Source organism: Ambystoma mexicanum, chromosome 1p, assembly GCF_040938575.1.
Source record: "Ambystoma mexicanum isolate Mex_15411 chromosome 1p, UKY_AmexF1_1, whole genome shotgun sequence".
Taxonomy (NCBI): Eukaryota; Metazoa; Chordata; class Amphibia; order Caudata; family Ambystomatidae; genus Ambystoma; species Ambystoma mexicanum.
In genome coordinates, this window is record NC_090921.1 from 1,127,208,234 (window position 1) to 1,127,229,767 (window position 21,534).

Here is a 21,534-nt window from a genome sequence, read left to right on the forward strand (position 1 = left end):
GAGATCATGTAAGTAGTAGGCCAACACATCTGGAGAATGGCAGGTTGGTGACCCCTGTTTTAGAGAGTGTGGCCCACAGCAGGCACATGTATGTATCTTTCTGGTTATTTGACATTACTGTTTAAACCGCTAAGACAACAAGTCTTGGTCTGTTTGCCGCCTGTTCACTGCAGCTGTCAATTGATGCTGGTAATGTCATTCCCTTTGTTTTTGTTTTATTGTAGGGCGTATACATCTGCTGTGTAGCCCCTTAGTCATCTCTCCCCACTACCCAATAGTTTTCCCCTAAACACCCTAAACACCTGTTTTTTATTCTTCGTTTTTTATTTGGGTAAGGGGGAGAAATGTTGCTGTAGTGTTTGTGTCATGGGGGCAGGTTCACCTGCAATGCTGATTACTCACTGTGTTACCACAGCTCTTGTACTAGTTTGTGTGTAACATAGAACACTGGGGTAAAGAAACACTGACATTAATCCCCTCTTTCTTCCTTTTGACATTGATGAAATGTTGGGGGATGGTAGAAATAATCTCCATATTTAAAAAAAAAAGAAGCAGGATAATCATTCCAGATAACCCCCATATTCACTCATTGACCCAATGGCAAATCTTTATGATAACGTCTTGGTGGTGAGGTTACGCAAAAATCTGTTATCCTGAAGAGCCAACCCTTCTATCTAACATTTGCTGACATCAAAGTGTCATTTTATGCTATCCCACGAGAGAAGATTTGGAGACAACTTGAAAAACTTTGGGTCTACCTGAGAAGTTATTATCTGTACATTCCAGTTTATACTGCTCTAAATATGGCAGGATAAATGAGAGTGCATGAGGAGAAATAATGGCCACATTCCATGTACCAGCCAAGGTCAGACAGTGCTGTGCACTTGCTGCTGCGCTTATCAACAGCATGGCACAGGAGATTTAGAAATGCATAGCTGAGCTGTTCTCGGCAGAGAAACAATTGGAGTACTGAGGTTGGCTGAGGATGGAATATTCATCTTGACAACCCTATATGGATGCCAAAAACAAGTGGGCAGCTTCTGTTCTGTAAATTATGCAAAGTGATTACAAATTAATATTTACAGAACTAAGGTAGCTGTGTTTCATTCTCAAAATATCTTAAAGTAAATTTGAAATTTATGAAAGTGAGGATTGAAAGAGTGGCGTATTTTAGATTGTTTGGGGATCCGTATCTCTCAAAAAGGGACTCGGTCAGCACAGGCATAAATGATGCGCTGAGGAGCAATACCTTATTGTGCTATGCGCTGAGGAGCAATACCTTATTGTGCTATGCGCTGAGGAGCAATACCTTATTGTGCTATGCGCTGAGGAGCAATACCTTACTGTGCTATGCGCTGAGGAGCAATACCTTATTGTGCTATGCGCTGAGGAGCAATACCTTATTGTGCTAGGCGCTGAGGAGCAATACCTTATTGTGCTATGCGCTGAGGAGCAATACCTTATTGTGCTATGCGCTGAGGAGCAATACCTTATTGTGCGAGGCGCTGAGGAGCAATACCTTATTGTGCTATGCGCTGAGGAGCAATACCTTATTGTGCTGGGCGCTGAGGAGCAATACCTTATTGTGCTATGCGCTGAGGAGCAATACCTTATTGTGCTATGCGCTGAGGAGCAATACCTTATTGTGCTAGGCGCTGAGGAGCAATACCTTATTGTGCTATGCGCTGAGGAGCAATACCTTATTGTGCTATGCGCTGAGGAGCAATACCTTACTGTGCTGGGCGCTGAGGAGCAATACCTTATTGTTCTATGCGCTGAGGAGCAATACCTTACTGTGCTATGCGCTGAGGAGCAATACCTTACTGTGCGAGGCGCTGAGGAGCAATACCTTATTGTGCTATGCGCTGAGGAGCAATACCTTACTGTGCTGGGCGCTGAGGAGCAATACCTTATTGTGCTATGTGCTGAGGAGCAATACCTTATTGTGCTATGCGCTGAGGAGCAATACCTTATTGTGCTAGGCGCTGAGGAGCAATACCTTATTGTGCTATGCGCTGAGGAGCAATACCTTATTGTTCTATGCGCTGAGGAGCAATACCTTATTGTTCTATGCGCTGAGGAGCAATACCTTACTGTGCTGGGCGCTGAGGAGCAATACCTTATTGTGCTATGTGCTGAGGAGCAATACCTTATTGTGCTATGCGCTGAGGAGCAATACCTTATTGTGCTAGGCACTGAGGAGCAATACCTTATTGTGCTAGGCGCTGAGGAGCAATACCTTATTGTTCTATGCGCTGAGGAGCAATACCTTATTGTTCTATGCGCTGAGGAGCAATACCTTACTGTGCTATGCGCTGAGGAGCAATACCTTATTGTGCGAGGCGCTGAGGAGCAATACCTTATTGTGCTATGCGCTGAGGAGCAATACCTTATTGTGCGAGGCGCTGAGGAGCAATACCTTATTGTGCTAGGCGCTGAGGAGCAATACCTTATTGTGCGAGGCGCTGAGGAGCAATACCTTATTGTGCTAGGCGCTGAGGAGCAATACCTTATTGTGCTAGGCGCTGAGGAGCAATACCTTATTGTGCTGGGCGCTGAGGAGCAATAGCTTATTGTGCTATGCGCTGAGGAGCAATACCTTATTGTGCTATGCGCTCAGGAGCAATACCTTATTGTGCTCGGCGCTCCGCTGGTATAGCAATGGGATCAGCCCTGGAGGTTTATCATGCACAGGCACTCTCTGCAGTCAAGAGTGACCCCTTTGAATTTGCTTTGATCCCTCAAACCTCCCAATCCAGGCTACTCTGCTGCCCCTACCGCCGCTTCTCACTCTGCCCCGTGCTGGCCTGGTCTCAGAACCCCCTGGTAGCCTCGCCTCCAAACCTTTAAGGTTACTTTTCCCACTACTCAACCCCTGCCCGAACACTTCCTGTTGCCTTCCTTGCATCCCTCCTACCCTAAGCCTCCATGTTACCTTACCCACTCTCCCCGAAACCTCTGACTTGCTTACTGCTCCTGCGTCTTCCTATCATGGGACCGCTTGCCTCTCCTGCTCCCTCCTCTTGGATTGTCATGCTTCGGTGGGTGGCACTTCGGTATCCAGTGATATTACCGAAAATAAAATAACGAATAACATTTTTACCTAAACTTAAATCCCGAATAAATACTGTATTTGTATTAAATATATATATGGGGGTGGGTTAAGGGATTAAAAAGGGTGTGGAGTGGGTTGAGGTGGGGTTAAAATCATTGTAAAACAGAGGTTATTTTTGGTGTTTAAGTTTCTGTAAGAATGTTTTCGTTCTAACAATTTTCGTTACCAACACATGAAACCGGCATTTCCTGTGCAGCCCCTTTTTCTGGGCAGTCCAGGATGCGCGGCCCACAGACCTGAATTGTGAAATCAGGGATTTTGGAAAACCTAAAACCCTTGAAATCAAAAGAAAATGAAATCCTTGGAAATCTACAAGATCTGCCACGCAGTACGCTGTCTATATCTTGGTGAAAGGAATTGGGAATCTTGGGAATAGCCTATGCTGTTAAACTGAAACCCTTCTGAAAATGCTTCATGGTTTGGATATCGCCCTTCGTAGGTTCATGTAAATAAGCTTTCATCGACTTTCTTTTGTATCCAAGATCGACATCCTTGATGTACTTGAGACACATCAAACAGATGGTATTGAATTTACATTTAAAAGATCTTTGGGGAAAATCCTTGGGATTTGGACCATTCAGTCGAAAAGAAGAGTGTAACGCGTACGGTGTGTGGTTCCTATGTAAGTTGCTGAAATGCAGGATGTGAGGTAGTGATGTATGGGGGATCAGATCTAGGGCGGTAACAACTTGAATAACATTCTAGAGCCAATAACTGTTTTGAGTGATTATTGAAGCAATAGAACCCGAGGAGGGGAAATTAACGGACAGGTAAAGCCCCTAGGGCAAAAGATACAAGCCCGTGTGAAACCCATGAAAAAATGTAAACAAACCAAAATGAAAAAATGTAAACAAACAAAATGGCCACCTTGGGAAAGGGACTACACGTAGCCGCTTCTCGCTTTCCATGGCGGCTAATCGCGGAACAGAGATGCGCCAGGAACGGTCATGTTCCTGGCCCCAGCGAGGGACAGAGGAGCTCAGGTAATTGCGTTTTGGGTATTGGATATGTGGAAAAGGGGAGTGGAGGTGAGGGGAGGAGACGTGGGGAGCGCATTTACCTTAGGTCCCGGCTAAGGAAGATGGCGGCCTCCCGCTCCGAGGAGGCTTGGACCCGGGTCTTTGCCTGTGTGGCAAGGACCCCATTCCAAGCCCCATCATTGGCTGGGAGGCCGCCACACGCCTCTCACCAGGTAGTCATTGTATTTAGTCACCTAACCTCAGTATGGTATCATACTATGAACTCAACATGATATTTAATTGTATTGGCAATGACTCCATGCACACACATACACTGCTGTGCCAAAATCTCACTGTTACTGAGAGTGAATAGGAATTACAATTGTGACACATATCATTTGCACTAATATGAGCTTAAGCTACCATTTGCGATGCAGTGTTATTTTTTTATACTTATTTTTCATTTTATAATATCAATGTTTAATTGTTATAATGTATGCCTTTTTATTTGTGCATGCTTTGATGGGAGAGTTTCCCCACTAATGATTGTGTGGATAAGAAAGGTTGTTACCTAAAATTAGTTCAGATCAACAGAAATGTTTTACATAAATCCTAAACTCAGCTCTCAAATAGTGAGTGCATTTTCCTGGGTCCAATGCATCTGCTTTCCATTACTTTCTTATGTCTGTCAGCAAGGCACTTAATGCATTGGTTGAACAGTTGAGTTTTGCCACCTCAGGGTACAGGCTGGTACAAAGGACAGCATGATAGAATGGACGGTATGATAGAATGGACGGTATGATAGAATGGACGGTATGATAGAATGGACGGTATGATAGAATGGACGGCATGATAGAATGGACAGTATGATAGAATGGACGGTATGATAGAATGGACGGTATGATAGAATGGACGGCATGATAGAATGGACAGTATGATAGAATGGACGGCATGATAGAATGGACGGTATGATAGAATGGACGGTATGATAGAATGGACGGTATGATAGAATGGACGGCATGATAGAATGGACAGTATGATAGAATGGACGGTATGATAGAATGGACGGTATGATAGAATGGACGGCATGATAGAATGGACAGTATGATAGAATGGACGGCATGATAGAATGGACGGTATGATAGAATGGACGGTATGATAGAATGGACGGCATGATAGAATGGACAGTATGATAGAATGGACGGCATGATAGAATGGACGGTATGATAGAATGGACAGTATGATAGAATGGACGGCATGATAGAATGGACGGTATGATAGAATGGACAGCATGATAGAATGGACAGCATGATAGAATGGACGGTATGATAGAATGGACAGTATGATAGAATGGACAGCATGATAAAATGGACAGTATGATAGAATGGACAGTATGATAGAATGGACGGCATGATAGAATGGACGGTATGATAGAATGGACAGCATGATAGAATGGACGGCATGATAGAATGGACGGTATGATAGAATAGACAGTATGATAGAATGGACAGCATGATAGAATGGACAGTATGATAGAATGGACGGCATGATTGAATGGACGGTATGATAGAATGGACAGCATGATAGAATGGACAGCATGATAGAATGGACGGTGTGATAGAATGGACGGTATGATAGAATGGACGGCATGATAGAATGGACGGTATGATAGAATGGACAGTATGATAGAATGGACAGCATGATAGAATGGACGGTATGATAGAATGGACAGCATGATAGAATGGACAGTATGATAGAATGGACGGCATGATAGAATGGACAGTATGATAGAATGGACAGTATGATAGAATGGACGGTATGATAGAATGGACGGCATGATAGAATGGACGGTATGATAGAATGGACGGCATGATAGAATGGACGGTGTGATAGAATGGACGGTATGATAGAATGGACAGTATGATAGAATGGACAGCATGATAGAATGGACAGTATGATAGAATGGACAGTATGATAGAATGGACAGTATGATAGAATGGACGGCATGATAGAATGGACGGTATGATAGAATGGACGGCGTGATAGAATGGACGGTGTGATAGAATGGACAGCATGATAGAATGGACAGTATGATAGAATGGACGGCATGATAGAATGGACGGCATGATAGAACGGACGGTATGATAGAATGGACGGCATGATAGAATGGACGGTGTGATAGAATGGACGGCATGATAGAATGGACGGTGTGATAGAATGGACGGTATGATAGAATGGACGGTATGATAGAATGGACGGTATGATGGAATGGACGGGATGATAGAATGGACAGTATGATAGAATGGACGGTATGATAGAATGGACGGTATAATAGAATGGACGGCAAGATAGAATGGACGGTATGATAGAATGGACGGCATGATAGAATGGACGGCATGATAGAATCGACGGCATGATAGAATGGACGGTATGATAGGATGGACGGCATGATAGAATGGACGGCGTGATAGAATGGACGGTATGATAGAATGGACGGTATAATAGAATGGACGGCATGATAGAATGGACGGTATGATAGAATGGACGGTATGATAGAATGGACGGCATGATGGAATGGACGGTATGATGGAATGGACGGCATGATTGAATGGACGGTATGATAGAATGGACGGCATGATAGAATGGACGGTATGATAGAATGGACGGCATGATAGAATCGACGGCATGATAGAATGGACGGTATGATAGGATGGACGGCATGATAGAATGGACGGTATGATAGAATGGACGGTATAATGAATGGACGGTATAATAGAATGGACGGCATGATAGAATGGACGACATGATAGAATGGACGGCATGATAGAATGGACAGTATGATAGAATGGACAGTATGATAGAATGGACGGCATGATAGAATGGACGGCATGATAGGATGGACGGCATGATAGAATCGACGGCATGATAGAATGGACGGCATGATAGGATGGACGGCATGATACAAAGGATGGCTTGATTGTTGCAATGTGGCAGATAATTGTTTGCGGTGGGAGGGGGGGACGTTCAATGCCTTGAGTGAAACCTATGGTTCGTTCACAACTGACCAGAGAATTCTTGTCCTGCGCAGGTGTATGAAAGGGGAACCAACGTGGACCAGTTTGTAACCCGCTTCCTGCTGAAGGAGACGGCCAACCAGATTCAGTCACTTCTTAGCTCCGTCGAGAGTGCCGTAGATGCCATTGATGAACAAACCAATCAAATCAGGTCGGTGTCATATTTATGTCATTTCTTCATCGTGACATCCAGGCAAACACCTCCATTTCGAGGCACAGGAGTGGTGCTACTTATTTAAGTAATGTACCCGTTATGTTATGTACTGGTATTATGATTTTATACTGTGCCAAATCACCACCATAGTAGTTTCAGAGTGCCTAGGCTTGTCAATTCCAGGGTTATCGAAACCTTGGACCGCGAGGAGGGAAAGAAAATGAGAAAGGGGAGGATGGCAAAGCAATAAATAGATGCTAAAAAACACTGGGGGGGCTCCAAGGGAGGGCAGAAGAATGTTTTGTGATAGGTGCACGCCAATCCTGTCAGAGCATAGTTCTACAACAGGCAGGATGATGGCGTTCAGTTTCCAAGGCAGATTTGGAGAACTGTAAGTTAGTACAGAACTGTTGCATGGTAGCTACAAGGACTCGATGTTCGCATTTAGCTGCTTAATGAAATTCAAAAGGCGCGTAGTTAGCAAACTGACTTTTGTATTTTTGCACCTTGTCTTTGCACTGCCAAAACACAGAAGTAAAATTGCTACAGTGGCAGGGCTGTCGTACAATACGATGCCCAAGAAAGGCCATTCTTCGCGCTCTTCGGATGGGAAATGGAAAAACACATCCTTTTAACGTTGTTTTAGGTCTTTGGAAATAAAGGTGCTCCTTGTTTTTTGGCAAAGAAAGTAGATGCACTGCAGTTGGAAAGAAAAGTTCCCGTGGATATGCACACTTTCTTTGCAACCGCCAAAACCTGGAATACTTTTGTTACAAAACCAATTCAAAATATGATCTTTTTCCACGTGCTGACAGCAGGCAGCACTGCACTTCACCTGATGCTCTATGCGTGCAATGTAAGCAGTGAAAACAGGGCCCAAGCACTGTTTATTCCTCATTGTAACATGTTCCTAATGCTAACTCAGCCCAGTTCATGTGGAAAGGGCCGCAGTCAATACCCACAGCCCTGAGCCACAGGCATCGGTGCCACAAGGACCACTTGCAGAATGAGGTTCTCAATGAGATTCCTCACTTTTGAGAGTGTGGCAGCACTAGGAATGGAAATGATGGGCATGATTTGTGGGATTTTTTGCGAGATGCAAAGTGACTGCCAACAAACACCCTGATTTACAGAACAGTGCAAAGTGTATCTTTACAGTGCTGAGTGCCTTTGCGCTGCAAAAATACACTTTGCACTGTTCTGTAAATCAGGGTGTTTGTTGGCAGTGCAAAGTCACTTTGCACCAGTAGAAAGTCACTTTGCACCGCGTTAAACATTCCATAAATCAGGCCCTCAGCGTACAAAGTCAAACAGGGCAGTGGTGGCTGGTGAATTGTTTTAACTGGAATGGCGTAAATGTGTATGCGTAATATGCTGGAGGGACCGAGCACAGCAAGGAAGCCCAGACCAAATAAGGCGGTTATGGGGGTGTTCTCCCCCAGAAGAAATGTTGGTTAACATATTGCATTTTACAGCACTTTCGGTGAAAAACTGGGTAAAAAACCACACAGTTTGTGATCAGTTTTGCTATGGTAGCACATGAAAATACTCAATAGATGCAAGAGTACACAGGACCATTTTTCATCATGTCTTTGCCCATAACATATATCAGCATTTAAAACCTGTTCATGCTGGCTGTGCCCATACATGCTATACCAATATATGCCATATTACCATATAAAGCCTTCCAGCCAGTAAAAAATGGCATACAACAGTAAAAAAGCATATCCAGACTGGCTATACCAAGATAGGCCGGTGTACCACGCAATCACACTTATGTTCACATTTACCCATGATGCAAAGTACAACAATGCCATGACACACAAAGAATATATGGGTAGACTGGAGCCACCAATGTAAGCTAATCTAGCCATGTAATAAAACTCATCACGCTTGCTTTACTCTTGATGCACAGTTACTGTACACCAAGGGTAACGCAAAGATGATAAGTGTTACTAGCTGGAAAGAATGGTCTACATGGAATGTGGGCTCGTGATAACACTTAGGTTGGTGTTACCTTTGGTGCACAGTAATAGTTATCTAGACTGGCCTACATTAGATTTCGGGGAGGAGGCTGAAACACACAGACATGCACACAAACAAGCCCATCCTTGCATTCACACAACTCCTTGCATGAACGTATTCATGAAAACATACCCACCAACATTCATAAATACCTACATAAATACACACATAGCCATTACATTAAAAAAACACTTTCCTTCATGCACCCTTCATACATGCCTGAATAGCTGCAGGGAGGACTGAATGGCCTTCTCCTCTCCCCGCCTCTCCAGGATGTAGAAACGCTGCCCGATTGGAGAGGAGTCCTTTCCTGTCAGGCAGTGTGCTCATGTTGCGACCCTCAGCATGAACACTCTGACTGACAGGAGATGACCCCTCTCTGGTCAGGCAGTGTGTATATGCTGCTAACACAATAATGAGAGTTTGCAAGGCCAGGTTTCTGCCTCCCAGCCGCCTCTCAATATTCTGCATTACGTTTGTTGTGGAGGGCGCCAAACACAAAACAATGTGCAGCAGGGGACGCGGGCCCGCGCAGAGACAGGCAGCACAGTCCCCCATGCAAATAAAGCACACAGTTGGACTGTGCTACCTGCTGCTCAGGCAAGCTGGAGGCCTGCTGCTCCGGCGAGGGGTTGCGCCCCCAGTCCATTGTGGCGGGTTGCTTCTGAAAACTTTCCTGGACTGTAACCAGCAAGTGAATATTTCAGCTTGCAATGGTACACTGTCCTCTTCGCCGGTGGTCGAAGTGTACGAAAAGAAGTAGTGGAACTATGTTCCCTGCTGGCCTGCCCCGGCTCCCCACAAACCCCATCGCTGCGCTCCCTCCCACACACAATCCAAACCCCCAAAGAAACACACATGCTATTTAAGGGAATGTTCAGTGCACTGCACTGAGGTGCCAGCTTCGACTTCTTCATAGACTTTTATTTTAAAACTAAACCATTCCGGAACGGTTTCTTTTTTAAATAAAAGTATAGGAATAGTGAAACTTAAAAATAAAAAGTACAGGAGCACCGCCTCCGACCGATCCCGCCCACTTCGACCTCTGCTCTTCCCGATACCAAAGAAACTGTGAATCATTTCACTGCTAGGTTTCTCAGTACCTCCACTTGGGCAAACATTGTATGACAGCAGACATGCATTGAAACAACACATATTCACACTAGGGCTGTTTTTGGTCCAGTGAAAAGCATGTACAAAATTGTACTGGTACCAGTGCAAGGTGTTGGCCCTTTATCTCCTGGGTGGGCATTTCTTTTGTCTGATAATCTCTCAATGAAAATGTCCATCTGGCCCCTTTGAACAATCCATGCCACCATGCATCCACCCAGTTCATTATACCACAAGTTCATCAAACCATCTTTAGCAAACTTGGACATACCTATGGGCAGTTCCTATCTACCTAATGTGAAACAGGATTTCGCCCACTACAGAGAATGTGGATCCGTCTCACAGAAGTTGTAAGACTCTTTTCTCACCCTTTGCTCTTCTCAAGTTCACAAAACACTGAAAACCCATGTGATCATATGAAATTTGACTATTCCATGCTAAGTGTTATTTTTACCACACATATTTATTACTTATTTTTATTTTGTATTTGTATAGCGCACTTGCAGCCCGGAGGCATCGAGGCGCTGTTACAGGAAACTGTACGAAAGCTTGATTAAATGGTTACAAACAACCCAAGTGGTATCTTGAATGCAAATACATTGGTGATACCAACATAGGAAGAAGAGGAGTTTCATGGTTGGCATACATCAGTCATCATTATAATAGTGTGTGAAGGCGTTCTCAGAAAGCAGCTATCATCCGAACAAAATACGGCGAGATGTACAGAGTACACAATCAGACAAAAAGCTTAGTTTTGATGGCTTTTCAAAATGCTACGTGGAAATTGATCATCCTTAGGTGAGTGGGAAGGGCATTCCAGTGCGAAGCGGTCATCGTGGGGAAGCTAGAGCCACCGGCGCGGACTCTTCGTGTCTTATGAGTGGTAATCATGTTGGTGTAGCCCTTTCTCAAAGGTCTAGAAGAGGTATGTTTGGCAATTCTTTGGACCAGGTAGGGGGGTGCCAGATCCTAGAAGCATTTATGCATGAGGGAAAGAGTTTTTAAAACAATTTTCTCTTTGACAGGGAGCCAGTGAGCCTCTCTTCTTACTTCCAAGATGTGGTCTTTCCTTGATGTTCCTGTGGCCGCCATAAGGGCATTGTTCTGAACAAGTTGGAGTTTAGCCAGGTTTTTACTGGAGGTCCCTATAAGGAGGGCATTGCAGTAGTCAGGTCTTGATCCGATTATTGCCCTAGCAATGGTGAGGCAGTTCTGCCGAGATAAGATGCATTGAGTACTTCGGAGTAATAGGCTGATGAGGAAGCAATAGCATTGACCTGTCTATCCATACTCAAGTCCGAGTTGAGGTAGACGCCAAGGGTCTTGACTTTATGGGATACCTTGATGGTTATATTATCGACAGTGAAGGACATGTATTGCTTGTCAAGATTGCCCAGGCTGGTGGGTGATCCGATTAACACAAGTTCAGTTTTCTCACTGTTGAGGCCTAACCAGTTATCTGCCATCCATGACTGGATTGTGGAGTAAATAGTAGTGAGGGTGTTCATGTCTGCATCGTAGTCTCCAGTAAGTGGGATAAGCACCTGTGTGTCATCCGCGTAGTTGGTGTACGAGATACACAGGGAGTCAAGGATGCTGAACAGGGGCATCGTGAATAGGTTATAGAGAGTGGGCGCAATGCAGGAGCCCTGTGGGACTCCACATCTGATGTGGCTTGGCATGGAACATGCTGAGTCAGAAAAGACTTTCACGGCCCTCTCTTGAAGAAAGGATGTGATCCAAGCACATGCCTTAGGGGAGAAGTTAGCCGCAGTAGAGCGATGGAGGTAAAGTGTGTTATGATCCACCAGGTCGAATGCAGCAGATAAATCGAGGAGCATAAAGAGCGCAGGTTTGCCTGTGTCTCTGAGGTCATCCATTTGGTTTTTAAGGTCTAGGAGAGCCGTTTCAGTGCCATCTCATGGGCGGAAACCAGACTGCCAAAGGCAGAGGGGACAATTGTCTTCTAAGAATTTATGGACTTGCAGGTAGGCTGCTTTGTCCAAAATCTTTAGTAGGAATGGGACAGTGGTAATGGGCCTGTAGTTCCCCGGAACCGTTGGGTCAAGGGATGGTTTTCTAAGGAGCGGGCATACCTAGGCTTCCTTAAGTCCAGTTGGTATGCGGCCAGACTGGAAGGATGCATTAATGAATGCAGTGAGGAAAGGGGCGAGGATGGGGGCCGAATCTTTAATAAGTTGGGCCAGACAGGCATCACCCTTGCAATTGGAAGGTTTGATGGATTTGAACAGGGCAATGACTTCTAGCTCAGTCATGTCCTTAAAGTCGAAAGGCGTGGGGGAATTCGACTTGGTGGCCGTAGGCACGTTGCTGTGCAAGTTGGCCATGAGGTGTGTTAGCGCTTTTTTGATGGGAAAGGATTTTAGTTTGTAGGGTGTTAAGCTTATCCAGCATGGCAGACTGAATGCTATTGCACCACTTTTCTTCCTTAAGTAGAGTAGGAGGAGGAGTGGATGGTGTTTCCAGCTCTCTAAAGATGGTGAAGATTTCTTTTGACCCTGATTTGGCATTGTTAATCCTTGAATTGAATGAGGTGGCTTTGGCCTGGATTATGTTAGGTTTGTATACTTTGGAGATAGCCTTGAAAGAACTCCTAGTGGCTTCAGAGGGGTTGATTTTCCAGGCTGAGAGTGCAAGCCTTTTCTTCGAGCGTAGTTCAAGCAGCTCCGGGGAGAACCAGGCGTTGGAATGTTTAACTCTTTCGGCTTTCTTACGGGTGAGAGGAGCAATGGCGTCTACAGCTTGGGTGACGATACGTTTAAAGGTGCTGGGGAGAATGTCAGGGTCTTTGGAGAATGGAGGCTGCAGAGCAGACACCATGAGAAAAGGTGCAGTATTTTCTGGGGTAAATTGATGTGAACTTCTAGCGAGGGCAACTGGACATGGGATTATAGGCTTAGGGGTACTTTGTTAGTATTAAGGTCAAATTCAATATAGTGGTGGTCGGGCCATGGAATAGGAGTGTTAGCAGTGATTCGGACAGCACAATTGTGGTGATTGATCCAATCCAGGGTGCGTCCTTTCATGTGTGTAGGCTCAGAGATCATTTGAGAGAACCCTAAGGCGGATAGGGCTTTGTTCAAGGTGTTAGCATGTGAGTCCTTGGGGTCATTGAGGCCTAGATTTATGCTGCCCAGGAGCAGGATTTGGGAGGTCTTTTTGATGTTGTCAGGCAGAGAGAGGATGAGGGTCTCATAAAATTCAGCAATGGGACCCGGGGGTCGATAGACAATATGCACGGTGATGGTGTAGTTATGGGAGAGGTTGATTTTAAGTAGGAGGTAGTCACAGTTGTGACCGTGCTCCCCTTCGACCTCCCTAATAGCAAAGGTTTCTCTAGCGATAAGGGCCACTCCACCACCTCTCTGGTGAGTACGGTCGCGTCTGAAGATCATGTATCTGGTTTGGGATAGCGAGTGAGAGAGCAAAGCCTGAGGCTTAATTCAGGCAGTTTTCTGTCATTATCAGGAGGTCGAGGTTATCCTTCATAATGAGGTCATGGACATCTAGGGCATGGGCTGGTAATGATCGGGTGTTGACCAATGCAGAGCGAAGAGTGGCAGTTGGTTGGGGTGTACCTTGAAGGGTCTCAGGTGACATGAGCCCACAGAATGGGAGAGGGGCTGGCAAAGTAGGCATACCATGAGCATCACAGGCAGGTGAGGGCATGGGCACATCATTGGGCACAGGCGCAGGCATAGTAGGCATAGCATTAGCATCAGAGGCAGGTGAGGGCATGGGCACATCATTGGGCACAGGCGCAGGCATAGAGGGCATAGCATCAGCATCACAGGCAGGTAAGGGCATGGGCACATCATTGGGCACAGGCGCAGGCATAGTAGGCATAGCATCAGCATCAGAGGCAGGTGAGGGCATGGGCACATCATTGGGCACAGGCGCAGGCATAGAGGGCATAGCATCAGCATCACAGGCAGGTGAGGGCATGGGCACATCATTGGGCACAGGTGTAGAGGGCATAGCATCAGCATCACAGGCAGGTGAGGGCATGGACACCTCATTGGGCACAGGTGCAGGCATAGTAGGCATAGCATGAGCATCACTAGCAGTTAAGGGCATGGGCACAACATAGGGCACAGGCGCAGGCATAGTAGGAATAACATGAGCATCACTAGCAGATAAGGGCATGGGCACAAAATAGGGCACAGGCGCAGGCATAGTAGGCATAGCATGAACATCCCAGGCAGGTGAGGGCATGGGCACATCAATGGGCACAGGCGTCGGCACAATATGAGCTTCAGAAGCCTGAGCGAGCGTGCTGGCAACGTGTAAGGCAGGCAGTGGTATACACCATCTTCCTGCTCATATCAATAGTTTTGAGGCATTACAGACCAGGGGAAGAGGGCGGTAACAGATGTTATCTGCCTGCACCCGAGTTATGTGCCTGAGGTGATGCTGAGGGAGCATGACATGGGCAAAGGACAATAAAACCTGTCACTGTCTTCCCTGCCCATGCACCCACGTGGCTGAAATGCCTTTATAATATGTCTAAATCACATACAAGAAAAGAGACGGGGAAAGTGCTCTGAACCATGCAGTGAACATTGTCCTTGTGGAATGTTGGCTTAGGCAGACACTTAGAATTGAGACGGAATGTTGAGAGGAGGAAATCAAGCTTTGTAACCATGGTTACACATCTCTGCTGATCATTCTTTTCAATGGACCACCAACATGCCTATGTTACAATGCACCTTGACTACTCCTGTGAGCTATCAAAACACTACGATAGCCTTGGGTAGGAGACATTCAATACATACGGAGATGTTACAGACATCAATCAGAACATCTATTTATAAACAGATCTTTACATGAGGGAGCACAGTAATTGTCAGGGTCGTGTATATGTTATTGCAAAGATACCGGGTACAAGGTAGCATTATATAGATATCATTGAAAGGAACAGGCAATCAGTGTGGTACAAGAGGGGTGTGGCCTGGAGTGAAGAGGATTGTAAGACCTCACAGCACATGTAGGTTTTGTGGACTTGGGGATGAAGTCCAGCAGTGGTGAGATTTCAGTCATTCGTTTTGCACTAAAAAGACTCTTACAGGATGATTATAAGAATTGATGAATGTCAATGACACTCAAACTAGTGCTTCTACTCTTCACCTCGGATAGCCCTAAAATGGTAATTATTGGTACCATACTTTAGATGTGCCGTGTCAGTGACTTGGCAACGGAGGCCGGGGAAACTAGGTTTGTCGGGTGGGGGGAATTCTAGCACAGCCAATGGATGCAGGCAATTCTCCTTGGAGACCCTACCTAACATCAGAAAAGAGCCAGGCTGAAGAGTCCAGAACTGGAGAGAATCTGTCAACCAGAATTAGGTTTGAAGCTCAAGAAAGACTTTCCCAGCAACCAGGGTGAGCAGCAATTGATAAGGAGAGCTGGGTTGGAAAGTGCGTTGTGCTGAAGAGTTCTAACCAGGTATTTCAGATTTGAACAAAGCTAATTCCTGCATGGAACTCAATAGAATGTCGTCGGAAGCTAGTCGCTGGTCAATACTGATACCAAGACTAGTGAACGACCTTCCTTCCAGCTTAGAGGGCTGATGCGCTCCCAAGTGCTCAAATGGTGACATGTTTGGTATGTAACAAGAACCTTAAATGAATAACAACATATTTGCCTATCATGCTTTCCTTGTTTTATTCATCGTTTCCTGAGGCCTCAAAAGAGAGTGAGATATTTCAATCATAGCTCATATAGATAGTTGTCAGTAGGCGCCCTTATTTCTGTCTGCTAGCTTACAAGATCACATAGAGGAAGGGACCCATCTGGTCTTGAAAGCTAGCAAGCACAAGTGTGGAGTTAGCCTAATATTATTGCTGCAAGATCCTCTGCTGTTTTTTTTCCTTTTTTAAAGTACAAAAATAGTAGCATGTACTGGTTGGCTAATGTAATATTCATAATTCTCTTTGAAGATTTGACCTCAAACCCAGATCCTTCCTAGTCAGATACTACAATGATCAACTTGCACACATTTGAGATTTCTTGTTAGGATAAGAAATGTGACTTAAGATCGCCAGAATAATGTCATGAAATATATTAGACAAAGATGCACTACTTCACATATTTTAATCGATGTATACAAAACGTAAAAATAAATCACATTAAAAAACATCATAAGCAATGGCCTTGTTGGGCTAGAAAGGAAAATCCCGTAATTAACCAAATTAATTCTAATATTTCTAGATTCTGTAGTGTAATCTGTGACAAGATACATGCTGTTTTTAATCCACATTAAAATGGGGATTAATACACCAAAGAATCAAGAAATAATGTCATCTTCATCATCGATGACGCCTCACACACCATAAAAGAAATGATAAGATTGTCAAGATTAAAAGATCTCCATATAATGGGCCATTCGTATGCCACCTGTGCCACTACACAGTGTCCTGAAGACAGGTTCATTGGACATTGTAAACCAGTTTATGTCGGCTGCATACAGTCTTAGTTTCTTAGGATCTAGAAACACATCTTTCAGTGTCAAAGAGGGTTAATCAATTGATTGAGATGTTTCCCTCACGTCCCTACTAACCTCACAATTACGCTGTGATAAGTAGAATTAATTTGGTTAATAACGGGCTTTTCCTTTCTAGCCTAACGAGGCAATTGCTTATGATGTACTTTTAATGTGATTTATTTTTAATGTTTGGACGTTTTGTATACATCGATTAAAATATGTGAATTAGTACATCTTTGTCTAACATATTTCATGACATTGTTCTGGCGATCTTTTGTAAGGTATCAAACCTAATACGTGAGAAGGTGTGAAGCTGTTTTTGTGGATGTTTGTGTATACATGTGGTGTTTGTCCTCTTCCACACAGCCCCAGAAAAAAGAGGACTTCTATACTCTATATTATATACCCATTAACATACATACATACATGTTTATTAAAGATTTATTTATACTAGTGGGCCAATTTAAGAGAGAAAAGAACGTAACAAAAGGATTGGCTCCTCCTTGAGTCGCAACAAAAGGTCCCTGTGTTTTACAAGTCTCACTCCAGACCTTTCCCTGTAAGATCTTTCAGGCACACGCTGACTGGGAGGTTTAGGTCTCCCCACACTTCTATCTTGACTCTTATTGCAGGTGTCTCAACTCCTCTGCTCCTTGTCGCTGCCTCCTGGGAAGACCCGTTCTCCTCAGATTTAGGACCCTGCGTTCATGCACACTTTAGAGTGAACTGAGGTTGTATCCAGTCTAGAGTGTGTCTGAGATGGAGTATGCCTGTGGACTGTCACAAGGCAGGGAAGGGCCAATAGAAAAGCAACACAGAGGTTTGCTATAAGGAATATAGATGTGTTAAGGTTTTCTTTATACAATTCATGTAACTTAATAGAAAATAGAACTTACCACAAGATTGCTGCTTCCTCGAGAAAAACGTCTCTGCGTTTTCCAATTCTTAATTCTGGATCATTTCCCAGTAAATTCTTTCAAGCACTCACAGTCCTGGGGTTTAGGAGTCCCCAAATGTTCTTTCTTTGCTTTTACTTTGGGTACCGCAGGTCCTCCAGTCCTTGATGGTGCCACCTCGAAGACCCTGTGTCCTGGGTCTCAGGACCCAGTGTATATCTGCATGTTAGGCCAAGGTGAAATCAGAAGCAGGCCTAGGTAGTAACAAGAAGGGCCCCAAAACGTCCAACATTCAACGGGCCAGATAGGCTTTGTGCAGTGTGGCTACATTGGTTTTGCCTTTTCCCTGGCTCAGAGGCCTATCTGTATACCCCAACACTTTATCCTCTTCTACCTTCTCACAGATATGCAATGACCTTGTGCCTAAGGGTTCTCTCCTGCACCTCCTGTTGCGTTCTCTTCACTACCTCTCTGCCTGTCTTCCTCTCGTACCTCCTTGTCACTTTCTCACATGCTCATACCTCTTCCCCTTCACAACTCTGGTCCCACAGGAGTTAACATGCCTGTGTCTTTTCATCCACTCCTCCACTCCCCTTGTCACAATTCCTCATCTCTTCTGCTTTCCCTCCTTCTCCACCTGCTTTGTCTTCAGCTCCTTCCAGATTGTCTTCCTGTCAATAATCTCCACAGTCCAGTTTGCTTTTCCAACAAGCTCCTTAAGGTATTGCAATCCTCCAGTGTAACACGCATCCCCTCCTCCTTAGTTCTCACTCCTGCCACCCCCTTTCTCCTTCTGTTCCTATTGAACACCCCTTCTTTATTCTCCATTTCACCCCCCACTCCCTTCTGTTGGACACCACTCTACAGCCTCTGACTTCTTGCTCCCTCTCCTCATTCTCCTCGGTCCTTCAACCACTCTTGCCAGCGCACAGTGTCCTTCTCAAATCCCTCACACCACTCCTCTGTTGGTACTGGGTTAAATACTGACTTGGTCACTACCACACAGACCCCCCCATGTCTAAATATACTCAGGTGCAGACTGTAATTATACTGAGTATCTGTCTGCTGCCAATGCCCCACCCCCCGAGCAGTGGATGGGTGGCACAAGCTTTTCTTAAGGCTGGCCGCTATATTGGATCCACATTTGTTCACAGTCTGGGGAGGTATTGCCAGAGGCGTAGCCAGGATTGCCTAACAAGTGGGGCCTGCAGCTAACATAGTTAGGCCCACTACAGTGACATCAACATTTGTAAATGCCGACACAGCGCTGCTGAGTGCTTATTTACCGATTTGGGGGGAGGGGTCTTGTCTGCTCAGGCCCTACCCTGTCTACATCTCTGGTAAGTTCTGCAATGTAACTCTGTAGCTTGCATTGCACATCCATTTTGAACGGATGTGTACGTTCTGTGATGCACGTTCACTCACGTTTGCAGCCAATCAGCGGTAAGCCGGATGCTCGAAGTGCGTCTGATGATTTTCTTACTCTAGAGTTCTAGTAACACCACTTCCTTTGCAACTTGAAAGTACTACATCCCCCGTGGCTTGGCATCCCTGATCCATCCACTCTATATTTAACCCTTCACTGCCATTTTGTCTCACAGCGATGGTGGGCGTTCCATGATAATTCCCTGGGATGTCTTCTGAAGGTTCAATCGGGCTGCAGAATGTCAAGCTGATGGGTGAGCTCCCTTAGGTTCGGGGTCCTTTGAAAGGGTTTCAGGGTATATCGTGTGTCAATGTGACCACTCCATGCCCATAAGCAAGGGCAAGCTGGCAATCAGTAGTCGAGTCTAGGGGAGCCACCTGCCCCTGATAAACAGCCTGGCACTTTTTAACTACAAACCTGGTGGCATTTGGGAACGGAGCCTTGAACCCCAATCACATTTGAGAAACAGATTGCATTTACCCAATCCCCCCACCTTTTACGGTAGGCCTAGGCAGGGGACTTCATCGCAGGCCCGTAGGGTGCACTACTAAAAAACAAACTTTAGTCCCATTTTAACTCTGTATTTTAAAGATTAGCATTAACCTCTATACCAGAAACCTACACACAAACCTCCCTTCCTTTCAAAACCCATAGGAAAAAAACACATGGAATCCTTTAAGACTCTGCATTCTCATCAAGTTTATTAAGTTCATCCACCTGGGGAATGCGCAACCCCCCCAAAATCAGTCAAGTCAGGGCCCTGGAGGTAATTTTTTCGACAAGCAGTTTTCATTCCACCCGCATGTGAACGGAAAAAGAACTGAGTGACTCGTCATTCCCTAAAAATGACAGATACTCCAAAACAAACCTGTGCGAAGGGACAGGAGTAATATGGATAACTCTGGAATGGATTGAATCTCTAGTCTTGAACTAAGCTTAGACCTCGGAACAGGGCTTTCATGGGGGTCCCATAGTGGTCAGCCAAGTCTCTAGTGCTATCCGGCACATACAGATGCCTCTTAGCCCAGCTCAGATGTTGGTGATACCCAACTCCACTTCAGATTAGGGGGGTGAGGCATAGCAGTGTCTCTAAATACCTGCAGAACATCTACTACTGGATGAGGGAGAGCGGCTTGTGTCTTAACGGGAACGGAAAATGGTGGTGCTGATAATAGATAGTGGACATAGTAGTGCCTTCCCCTTTATCTGGCCTCTAAAGTAGGGGGATTCCCCTCGTGGCCTCTGGGAAAGGCCAGGAACCCTGGCTTAATGTTAGATGCCGAGCAATCCTGCGTATGCGGCGCGATCCACCACCTGTGCATTGTTAAGCCAGATGTGCTTCAACTGAACTCAACTCTAGCTCAGTGAAGACAGCAAAGATCAGTGATCCTTCCACGAAGTGCACAGAGGCCTGCACGAGGCTCAAATCTTGAACCAGAGAGGCTGAAGAAAAAGCATTTGACGGTGTGCCTGAACCTAAACAAATAACACATAAACTAAATGTTTAATGGTTTCCACTGCTGCCGGTGGATCCACACGTGATTGCACCCTACTCAAAGATTTCTGCCTCAAGAGTCTAATCTACCTCCAATAGCCTACCATGCTCTATGCTCCCTGCTGATTGTCACTAGCCGATCTACCTGAAAACGTACAAGAGGAAGATCAATGGAGGACGGACCCATAACATGTCCGCTACGCAGTTTGGAGCACCAAGGCCTTTCCTGGTGGATGCACAAATCATTATCATTCCAAGTAGGTCATAAAAGCTTGCTGTTCAAAAATATGGTTTGACTGCCTGGCGGGCACAAAATTACTTACCCACCACCCCTCAAAGGAGTCTTACCTTCTTGCCCACGTTGCTTTGTAAGGTCTGAAAACATTGAAACTACCGGACGATCCCCGCACAGAAACGGCTGTGCCACCACAGCAATGAATGTATACTATTTGCCAAAATGTGTATGACATTGGCATGAAGACAAGAAATGTACACAGCCTTCAGCATGGGGGTAAGGACATATCTCAACATCGCATGCAGTTTGCACCCTCAGAAGCAACCATGATAGTGCATGCAATACCCCATAAATATCCTAAAAAAAGAAATGTACTATGATATGATATTTATAACGCGCTTAATATCCAGAAGTTTCTAAGCGTGGACCCGGGGACCAAACCTGTGTTGCTCTGTGTCGTCTTGCTTCCAAGGCAATCACGTTGCTGCTGAGCTATCCCCCCGAGACTAATCGTGCTTTGTCTCAGTCTGAGTGACGCAA

At 45.2% G+C, this 21,534-nt stretch overlaps 1 protein-coding gene across 2 annotated transcripts in view; it reads left to right on the forward strand.

The window, feature by feature from the left end:
• Window positions 1-21,534, forward strand: part of NECAB2 (N-terminal EF-hand calcium binding protein 2) — a 1,606,005-nt gene that overhangs the window by 1,131,804 nt on the left and 452,667 nt on the right. For both annotated transcript variants that reach the window (XM_069604778.1, XM_069604779.1), the window contains one exon: window positions 7,163-7,299. In XM_069604778.1, coding sequence (XP_069460879.1) covers window positions 7,163-7,299 — 137 coding nt within the window. The remainder of the gene's footprint in view (window positions 1-7,162; window positions 7,300-21,534) is intronic.